The 10,367-nt window shown below is 61.0% G+C and overlaps 1 protein-coding gene across 1 annotated transcript; it reads left to right on the forward strand.

The window, feature by feature from the left end:
* The first annotated feature begins 245 nt into the window (after positions 1-245).
* Positions 246-10,139, forward strand: GATA5 (GATA binding protein 5). The gene is made up of 7 exons (XM_081556239.1): positions 246-405; positions 597-1,155; positions 2,409-2,584; positions 7,907-8,032; positions 8,513-8,600; positions 8,910-9,028; positions 9,364-10,139. The coding sequence occupies exons 2-7, from the start codon at positions 618-620 to the stop codon at positions 9,517-9,519; spliced, it is 1,203 nt and encodes a 400-aa protein (XP_081412365.1). The 5' UTR covers positions 246-405; positions 597-617; the 3' UTR covers positions 9,520-10,139.
* The last annotated feature ends 228 nt before the right edge of the window (positions 10,140-10,367 follow it).

Below are 10,367 nucleotides of genomic sequence, written 5' to 3' on the forward strand. Positions count from 1 at the left end.
GAGCCCCGAGCGCCCGGCCTGCTTCGGTCACGTGGCACCGAGGCCGCAGCCCTGGCTCTGACCCCGCGGGGAGGGAGGGGAGAGCCCCGGGAGGGAAGGGGCGGCGCGGCGGGGGCGGGCCAGGTCCGGGCGGAGCTGTGCCGAGGGGCGGCGGAGGAGCCGGGATTCGCGAAACCGCAAGGACCCCGGCTTCCAGTCTGCAACCCGCCGCCCGCCGCGCCCTCGCGCCTTCGGTTCCTCACAACCAGCGGGCGAGTACCGCAGCCGGGCCGGGCCGCTCGCCCCTACCCAGCCGGGCTCCTTCTCCCAGAGCCCAGAGCCTGCGCCCTGCAGACCCGCCGGTTTCTCCTTCTCTGCGCCCACTCCGTCCACCTGGGAACCTCGGAAGCCCAGGCTGTGAAAGAGGTGAGCTCCGCGTTGTGGCTGCGCCCGGATGTCCCATGGGCCGCTCGAGCCGCCTCTGCCCCCTGCCATCCTGTCCCCGCGGGTTCCCGCCCCAGGAACCTCCCAGTTGGGGATCCAGAAGCGCGGCCCGAGCGACAGCACCTATGGGGCATAGTGGCCGTGACCTGGACGCCCGTCCCTCTCGTCTGCAGGTCAAGGCCGCGGCTGGGAAGATGTACCAGAGCCTGGCGCTGGCCCCGAGCCCCGGTCAGACCGCCTACGCGGACTCCGGCGCCTTTCTGCACACGCCGGGCGCCGGCTCCCCGGTGTTCGTGCCGCCCGCTCGGGTCCCCTCCATGCTGCCCTACCTGCCTGCGTGCGAACCGGGCCCGCAGGCTCCCGCAATCACCGCTCACCCCGGCTGGGCGCAGGCGGCCGCGGCAGACTCGTCAGCTTTTGGCTCCGGCAGCCCCCACCCACCGGCCGCTCCGCCGCCGGGGACCACTGCCTTCCCCTTTGCGCACAGTTCTCCGGGGCCCGGAGGCGGCACAGGGACCCGGGACAGCGGAGCCTTCCAGGGCGCGTTGCTGGCTCGGGAGCAGTACCCGGCAGCGCTCGGGAGGCCCGTGAGCTCCTCATACCCCACAGCGTACCCCGCCTACATGAGCGCCGAAGTGGCCCCGTCCTGGACTTCTGGACCCCTGGACGGCAGTGTCCTGCACAGCTTACAGGGCCTTCCGGCTGGCCTCCCTGGCCGCAGAGCCACCTTCGGTGAGTGCGGGACTGGGAACTGGCTCCACTGACCAGGGTCCTGGGTGCCGGCGGTACTGGGATGCAAACCCGCGCCCTGCGAAATACCCCCCTCTCCAGAGTCAGGGCTTTCTCAGCCAGGTGGAATACCAGCTTGGGGCAGGCCCAGATCCCCGGGGAAGTGTAAACCTGGGTGGAACCCTGCGGCTGCTGGCACTTCACCCACACCAAGATGAAAACCCGGTCTTGAGTTCCTTTATACACATATCTGTGTTTTCACTTTTCGTTCATCCAGACCCAGTATTCTGATATCATACCATTTAGAGCCTATGTCTCAAACGGTTTTTATGAAAAGTTTGGGAAATGACTTTTTTTTTTTTTAAGCTCAAAATTCTCGTTTATTTAAGTAAACCACCACATTCATCTCTGTTCTAAAATGTTTACATATTCTAATTTGAGACCCAGTTCCAGTCCCTCTCTGGGATCTAAATTTGAGTGATCGGATTCCAGACCTGTAAAGCTGAGAATTGCTCCCCACCCCTCTTCTGAGTAGTGGGCGCCACGACACTTTCTCACCCCCACTTCCCCAAAACCGAGGGCCATTCCTTTTTTTGCTGCTCCGGTCTTGTAGTCTACACTCCTCCTCAGCTCCTCAGCAGCAGCAGCGCAGGAAGCGGGATCCACTTGACCCGGCCGCCCAGGCGCCCCACTCCTGGCGCCCACCCCTGGCCAGGCGATGATTGATCCCCGCCCCGCCCCCACCCGATCCAGCCGCCCCAGTGTCGCCAGCACCCGGCCAGGTCTGGAGGGGCCTGGAGGCCGCGCTGCTGCTCAACTGGGAGGACCCAGCCGAGACCACGAAAACTGACAGTGAAGGCACTGCGGTCTCTGGAGGATCCCGCGATCCATGACTGCCCCTCTGATCGGCTCGCGAGGGTCTTCTGCCAGTGTAGACACTCCTGCCTCCCCAGTGGTCAGAATTAGCGATGCTGGACCCCGTTCCGAGTAGGGCAGTTAGTTCCCTGTTGCCTTACCCAGGGTTGCATTTATTAACTCTCCCCCCACCTTATAAAGCAGCCCTGACGAGTGACTTAATTCTGGCATAAACGTCACTGTGTGTGAATTTAAACTTAAAAAGAAAGTTAGACAAAGTAAATTAGCAAAATAAAGGCACAAAGGGGAAGGAAAGGAAAAGGTGGTGCGAATGCGGCGGCTCGGGGGCTCCCAGGAGGGGCCCGAGCCTCGTCCAGCGGCCGCCCGTCTTGCTCCTGCAGCAACTGAGCTCCTGGAGGAGTTCCCAGGCGAGGGGCGCGAGTGCGTCAACTGCGGAGCCCTGTCCACGCCGCTGTGGCGCCGCGACGGCACCGGCCACTACCTGTGCAACGCCTGCGGCCTCTACCACAAGATGAACGGTGTCAACCGGCCCCTCGTGCGGCCACAGAAGCGCTTGGTGAGTGCGGGTGGCCGGGCCGGTCTTCCTCGATCACAGCCTGGGAGCCAGTGGAGCTCCAGGAGGGGGAGGGGAGGCTCAGGCAGAATGACAGCACCTGGCCCCTGTGCTGAGGGTCGCTCCCCCAGAGGGTCTGCAGGGTCTCCCCCAAGGGGCTGGGCTGCCCTGAGCTTGACACTGAACCTCCTGGGCCGGGGATCACTGTGCGCCGGCTGGGGGCTCAGCCGTGTGAGTCTGGGGACTTTGGGCTGCCAGGTGGTGGGGCAGGAGAGGCAAGATGACCTGGCCCCCAGATGGGACTGGAGGGAAAAGTGGCCACTGGATGCTGGCTTTGTGGGCTGACAGTGACTCTACAGGGGAGGGAAAGTGGGACTGCTTCCCTTGATACTGCGGGGATGGGTCCAGACCAGGTGTGCGGTCGTTCGCTGGGCGAGATTCGTTTTCACTTTTGCTTCTCTCTGCTGTACGGCTGGTAGCGAGTAGGGGACTGGGCGCCTGAGTTTTGCCCTCAGCAGGGCAGAGTCCCCAGAAGCCGTGTAAAGGTTTCAAGTTGCTTTGTTCTCTGCCATTTCACAGGCAAACTTTGATGGTCAAGTAAAATTCCATCAGTAATTCTATCTGTCCAAAGTCGAGGGGCCATGGGGGCTTCTTCCCGGGTCCAGGCTAAGGCTTGTGGGAGCCCTACAGGTGGCTTGTTCTGGTGTGTCAGGCCCTGGAGTGTGGAAGGGCTTTCCATGGCAGATGCTGTGGGATGACCCTGCCATGACTGTGGGGCAGTCAGTCACAGGCCTTTACTGGAAACGCGAAGCCCCAGCTATGGCAGCACCAGGGCTGGATGCTCGGAAGCCCCAAAATGGGTGGGCAGGGAGCAGGACTGAGGCGGTCAGCAGCTTGAGGGCAGCTGCTGTTTCTCTTCCTCTGATCCGGCCTGGATTCGGAGGCTCCGTGGGTGACCCTCTCTCTGCACCTGTGCAGTGCTTCTCGCAGAGAGGGGAGCCCTCAGAGTTCACAGCACCCCCACTGTTCTTTCTGCCTGTATTCATGCCCACAGCCCAGACAATGTCTGTTGTGGCTTCCAGGAAGGGGAAACTGAGGCCAAGGGAGAGGGTCCTAGGGGGCTGCGACCCAGGCCAGCTCCCTCCTCTAACTCCCTGTACTCTTCTGGGGCCAGCCCTGAACCAGGTGCCGAGTATACTGGAGAGGTGGGCCATCCTCTCCACCTCATCCCTTGGAGGGCTCACCTCCCTGCAGAAAATTCGTAACTTGGGGGTGGGCAGGCAGAGGCCACCATCTGCACGCTGAGGCTTCTGCCTTCACAACAGCCGGGTGACCACCAGGGGCTTCCCTGGACTTGCAGCCGGCTAACAGCAACCCCAGGCTCAGACCAGGACTGTGGCCTCGAGCTCCCACAATGCCCCACTCAGGCTGAGCCTCCTGACCCTGCCCTGGGTCTTCTTGTCTAACCCCCTGCGAGCTGAATTCAGGAAATCCCCACTACCTGCTGGAAAGGGAAATTGGACAGCTGTGGCCAGTGCCATGGGTGAGCTGAGGACAGACAGGCGCTTGGCCTGGTGAAGCCTCAGTTTCCAAGTCTGGGGACATGAAATAATTAGCTTTGGGGTGCCGTCTAGGGTGGGGGAATCCCTGCATGTCTGCTCATCTCCCTGAGGCTGCAGGGCCTGGAGGGTGGGCAGCCTGCTTGCCCTGAGTCCAGATCCACACAGACCTGAATGTAAAACATGCCCAGGAAGTGTTTGCCGAGCGATGCTGAGGTTCAGGGCATCCTCTGGCCCCTCTACTCCCCGTGTCTCCCTGAGCAAGCTCCTAGGGGGCTCCTCTCACTGGCTGCAGGGTGCCTGCCTGTCCCTCAGGGTGACCCCACCGCTCACCGAGTGGCTGGTCCTTGCAGAGCCAGGATCCATGTGAAAACCCCAAGAGTCTCAGAGTCCTGAGGCCAGAGCCCCGCCCATGTGCTCCTGGCCAAAGAGGTGCTGGGCTGGTCACCCCAGGCTTGCCCCCACTCTGGGGCCTCACTCTCCCTGGAGTGTGAGCAGAAGTGATGGCCCAGGAGGGCCCTCTCCAGGAAAAGCTGGTCCCGCCCTCCTTTAAATAATTCCAAACGTCCTAGAAGCTTGTCACCAAGAATACAGGAATGTGACGATGACAAGTGTGCATCCCCCCCTCCCAGCAGGAGCCCCTGGCTGTTCTACCCTTTGCCTCCAGTGTGTATCCTGGGTCACAGGGTGGGGCTTACACCTTTGACCCAAGGCTTCAGTCAGTGAAGATGAGTAGGGGGGGTTGTCCCAGCGGCTCTGCTGATATGTGCCTGTGGCCAGGGTCTCTGCGAGTGCCACTCAGCCTGGCCTGACCCCTGAACATCAGAGCCTGGAAGCCAAACTCTGAGGACGGCAGGCCCATGAGCCTGAGGCTGGTTCTGGCCCCAGCTCCAGGACGTGGCTAGTGCCACGGACAGCCCAGCATCCTTGGGACACTCACCAGCCCCGGGTGAGCCTTCCTGCATAGTCTCGCATCCCCGGTACATGCTGCCCAAGTGCAGGGGGCTCCCACATCCATCAGGCTAAGTGTCCCCAGGTCTCCCCGCCAAGAGCACGCAGAGGACCTGTTTGAAATGGGAGCGTCTTTGCTGCTCCGCCACCTGCAGCCTTTACTTCCCCAACACCCTCTCCAGAGCCCCCCATCCCTGCCAGCCCCCCACTCGGCTCCAGCTGCCCCCTACCCTCATTCCTCTGGATGCCTGGATCCTTGTGGAACCTGGCACTCAGGCCAGCTCTGCCACTGGCTTTGAAGTTCCACTTCTTTTGAAAAGAACCTACCAAAAGAGAAAAAGAAAACGCAGCCTGGAGAGGCCCAGTGATTAGGGGGCCCTGAGAGTGGCCAGGCCTGGGCGCCTAGCCTGGCTGTGAGTGAGAAAAGACAAAGGGAGGCTCCCAGTGTCCATGGATGGCCCCAGGGATGTGGCCCCAGGATGTGTTCAGCCGAGGGAGGAGGTTCGGTCCACCCCGGGACCACCCCCGCGCCCTGGCCCCTTGTTGTCTGAGCTTCAGTTCCCCACCCTCCATAAGACGCAGGCACTGAGGGGATGTGAAAAAGATAAATCAGCAAGTGCTTCCGAGAATTTTGTCAAGGTCATTCTTTTTACCCATTTTCCTGATTTTAATCTGATTTCCAGTTTCTGGATTTTAATCTATGCTTACTGGAGAAATGTTCAAACATGACTTTCAGGTTTCACTGCATCCCCAGGGTCCAGGTGGTGGGTTCACACCACCTGAGGTTGTGTCTTGTGTACACCTGGTCCACCTGAGGAAGTTTCTGCCCCCCACCACCCGAGTTGGTGTGTGTAGTTCTGCTGCTTCCTAGATGCATGGGTGACTCTGGGGGACACGTTGGGGGACACGTTGGGGCACGTGTGTCTGCAGTGGTGCCCACGTGTGTGCAGCTGTGTGGTGTGCTGTTGAAAACAGTGCTGGCATGAAGGCCTCACGTGGGTCTCTTTACACCCTTGCGATAGTGTTCCTATAGGAAGGGTTTTAGCAGGAAGTGGCCAGACAGCCCAGGAGACAGCACTCCTGTGACTCCTGAGTTTCAGTGATGCTAACTTTTCTTTTTTTGGAATGTGGGATGGCAGTGTGAACTCTAAGGGGGCAAAAGTTGGTAAGAGCCCCTGAGGATCCCAGCTGGTTTGGAGGAGAGGGGCCTCAGGCCGTGGTCCCCCTGGTCGGAAGGCACAGCAGGAGTAAGGGACCATGATGTAGCCCAGGAATGTAGGTCAGGGTGACCAGATTGATTACTAAATGCACGGTTAGGTGTGAATTTCACACAAACAACAAATAGCATTTTAGATGTGTCCCAAATATTGCATAGAGCGTACTTGCAGAAAATATTTACTGTTTATCTGAAATTCAGTTCTAACTGGGCATCCTGTTTGCATGTTTGTTTGTTCAATCCAGGAACCTTGGGGAGGTCCCAAGACCTCCTCCCACCTTAAGAAGATGAATGAACTAGGGGCTCAGGAGATCCTGGACCGGGACGGGTAGCAGGGATGGGAGGAGATGCTGCCTCATGCAGGAGAGTGGGCTCCGGGGGGTGGCACGCCTCCATGTGGGCATAGCTCCCTGCAGCCGAGAGGCAGATGGAAGGGAGGAAAGGGGGCAGGGAGGAAGGAGACTCGAGTAGTGTCCAGTAAAAGCAGCTGCTCTCTAGATAAGGTCAGGACATGGTTGCCAGCTCTCCAGGGTGGTGTCAGGCTGGGGGCCACTTGACTGGGGGCCTGGGGCTCCTGTGTCAGGGCCGTGTCCCACCGTCTGCCCCCGGGGCTGCGGCTACCACTGCCCTTCCACTTCTGCTGGGCCCGGGCCTGCCACCAGCTCTCTGCACTCCAACCAGGGCACAGGTCCACCCCTAGGCCCCCGGGGAGACCACTGGTGATGCCTGCCAGGCTGGACATCAGGCCCTACACAGCTGTGGCCTGGAGGCCGCCGGCCAGAGGGTGGGGTCTCCCCAGCCAGTCCAGGAGCTCCTGCCCTGCCCTCCCTCAGGGGCCTTCTAGGTCTCGTCCCTTCCCTGTCTTGTGGCCCTTGTGCCCCAGATCCCAAGGCAGAGTCCTGCCCTGGAGATCGGAGGCCGGGCCTCAGACTAAACAGGGCAGATTCCCTGGGGCCTCTGACAGCTGCCCAGCCCGGGGAGGGAGGAGATGAGGCTTTTCCAGGTCTGCGTTTTCTTGGGAATGGTTGATGGGGGGTCTCCAGACAGGCCCCACTCTCCCTCCCGGGCCAGTGAGCAGCAAGGGCAGGTGTGGACACCTGCTGCCCACTCTCCGGTGCAAGCAGTTGAGCTGAGCATGTGCTCAGAGTCTTCGGAGGCAGGCCTTCTGAATGTTCAGCCTGGGGCCTGACCCAAGGGGACCCTGTGGCCCCTAGGGGTGCTGTTCCACCACAGAAATACAGAGTGAAGGCCCAGCATTGGTTAAAAAGAAGCCACAATAGAAACCCAGTGGCCTGTGTGTCCTGCACTCCTCACAAGATCCTGACCCCACAATGGACCTAGGCAGGTCTGCCGTCACCCCAGTTTTATTGATAGGGAAGCTAAGGCCCAGAAGGGTGAAGTGACCTGTCCCAGGGCTCCTGGGCGCTAGGTCAAAGCTCCTGCCCACAAGGAATCCTGGGCAGCCTCAGGACCTTAGCACCCAAAGGCCTCTCACCCAGCCCCTTGCATACCCAACCCCATAACTGGTCAGCCCTGAGCCCAGTGTCCATCCTCCCACCCGGCTGCGCCTGCTGCACTCACCCAGCCTCCCATCCACAGTCCTCATCCCGCCGGGCCGGCCTCTGCTGCACCAACTGCCACACCACCACCACCACTCTCTGGCGGCGCAACGCAGACGGCGAGCCGGTGTGCAACGCCTGCGGGCTCTACATGAAGCTGCACGGGGTGAGCAGGGCCACAGGGCTGCCGGCGCAAGTGGACCCCCCTGCCCTGAGATGGGGCTGAGGAACTGGGCAGGGTGTCAATCAGGCAGGGCCTGGGCTGAGTGGGTACATGCCTGTACACATGTGGCCCCACTGCCCGTACCATGCACACATGTTACTGTTAGACTGGTGGTACAGACGGGCTCTTGGAAACCATAGCTTCACTGCAGCTTCCCCGCAGCCATTCAACCTCGGACAGAGGCTAGACACCCCCAGGGCTCTTCTGGACCCCCTAACCCCCAGCCCTGGGAGGCTGGGGTGGGACAGGCTTCGCCCTGCCCTGCCTGGAGGAAAGCTCTGAGCCTGGTGGGTAGCAACTCCCCAAACAGGGCCGCAGCAGTGACCAGCTCTGCGGGGCTGAGATCCAGGCAGATGGCCGTTCAAGAGGCCATGGGGGTGACAGCAGACAGTGACTAGACATCCACCCCTGCCGCCCTGCCAGGTACCGCGGCCCCTGGCGATGAAGAAGGAGAGCATCCAGACACGGAAACGGAAGCCAAAGAACATCGCCAAGACCAAGGGCTCCTCAGGTGCGGGGACCAGGGCTGGGAGAGGCCTCCCGTGGGGCCCACGTTCTCCTGCGGAATCACTCTAGGTGCCTCCCTCACATTCCACCATTAGAAATTCACATGTTTGGTGCAAGCATCATCTTCCTGAAGTACGAGTCCCTGCCACTACCCTGGGATGGTTCTGTCTTGGGGAGGGCCTGGGGTGGCCTGCGTTCATGGCGTGGGGCAGGGGCTCCGGTGGAGGAAGCCACACCCACCCCCAGCCCATGTTACCAGATCTGCAGTGTCTATAAATGCCCCATCTTCCCCCACCCCCACCATGGTCTGCAGGGCACACCACAGCTTCCCCACCAGCCTCTGTCCCTGACCCAGAGGTTTCAGCAGCCACTTTGAAGCCCAAGCCCAGCCTGGCGTCCCCTCCATGCCCTGGGCCCAGTGTCACCTCCCAGGTAAGGAGGACAGGGTGGGTGGGGTGCGCAGAGCTGGTTCCCAGGCACTTCCAGGAGGAACTCTGGCATCTCGGCCAGGTCAGAGCCCCCACGGGCCCCTCCTAGAAACTCGGGGCTGGACCCACAGCAGGCCGATGGAGCTGGGAGGTGCCCTGTGGCCGACGCTGACTGAGAGCCCTGCCAAGGTTATCACATCGTTCCTTACAAGCAGTGCCCACCCCATTCCAGGAGCTGAGGAAGCCCTTTAGGGCAAACCTTCCTGTCGAAGGGCTCCCACCCTCAGGTGGGCCCGCCAGCTGTTCCCAAGGCTCACACATGGCCCGTCCTCCCTGCAGGGCTCTGCGCAGGTGGATGACCCCCTGGCCCCCAGCCACTTGGAGTTCAAGTTCGAGCCTGAGGACTTTGCTTTGCCTTCTGCAGCCCTGGGCCAGCAGGCTGGCCTTGGCAGGGCCTTGCGCCAGGAGGCCTGGTGTGCACTGGCCTTAGCCTAGGTACCTGGGCACCCCATGGACCCACCTCGCTGCCTCTCTACTCCAACACAAAAGGAGACTGCCAGGCCTGCTGCCAGAAGAGACTGGAGCCAGCTGGACCTGGAGGTGCTGGGTGTCCCTCAACGCAGCGGCCACGGCCTTCTGTGTAGATGAGAGGAGGGCTCAAGCCCCCTCCCTGGACAGCAAGGGACCTTCAAGTGATGTGCGAGGCTCTGGCTGACCCAGGGCTCCCAGCCCCCACTTGAATTCTGTCGTCAACACTTGCCATCATCATGTTTACAGGTTGTAGCAGCAGGAAAAAACTCACCTTCCTGTTGTAAAACCCGGATCACAGGTGAAACGGCTGAGGCCAGGCAGCAGCGGGGGACAAGGGGGCCGCCAGACACAGGGCTTCTCCGGCCTCCGTCAGGCTGCCCACTCCCCACGTTTGATGGATAGAGACACGGCATGGAGACCTTGCCCTCCTTGGAGCATGGGACAGCCAGGGACAGATGGGCAGGTTGTGCACTGTACCAGGACGCCACCCCGAGGGGCCGATCACGTTGTAGTCATCATGGGCCAGTATTTATTTGTATGGTTTTCCCCAGACGGGGCAGTAAAGAGCCTTCCTTGTTCTGACTGAATCTGTGGCTATATTGTGACCATTTTGTACCTCAAGGTACCTGGGACCCCCATTCTGACCCACAGGGGCACTCTCAGGGCCGATGGTGGGATGACCACAGGTCCTGGCTCATCTGGGTCCGTCCCACCAGCATCACCAATAGCACCCCCTTTCACTTATAAAGCCATCCCCCACCCCAGGGCTGGATGACAAATTAGCTGTTGTGCAAGGTAGAGGCATCTCTGCC

This window comes from Giraffa tippelskirchi, chromosome 13, assembly GCF_054371585.1.
Source record: "Giraffa tippelskirchi isolate mGirTip1 chromosome 13, T2T-mGirTip1v1.2.pri, whole genome shotgun sequence".
Taxonomy (NCBI): domain Eukaryota; kingdom Metazoa; phylum Chordata; class Mammalia; order Artiodactyla; family Giraffidae; genus Giraffa; species Giraffa tippelskirchi.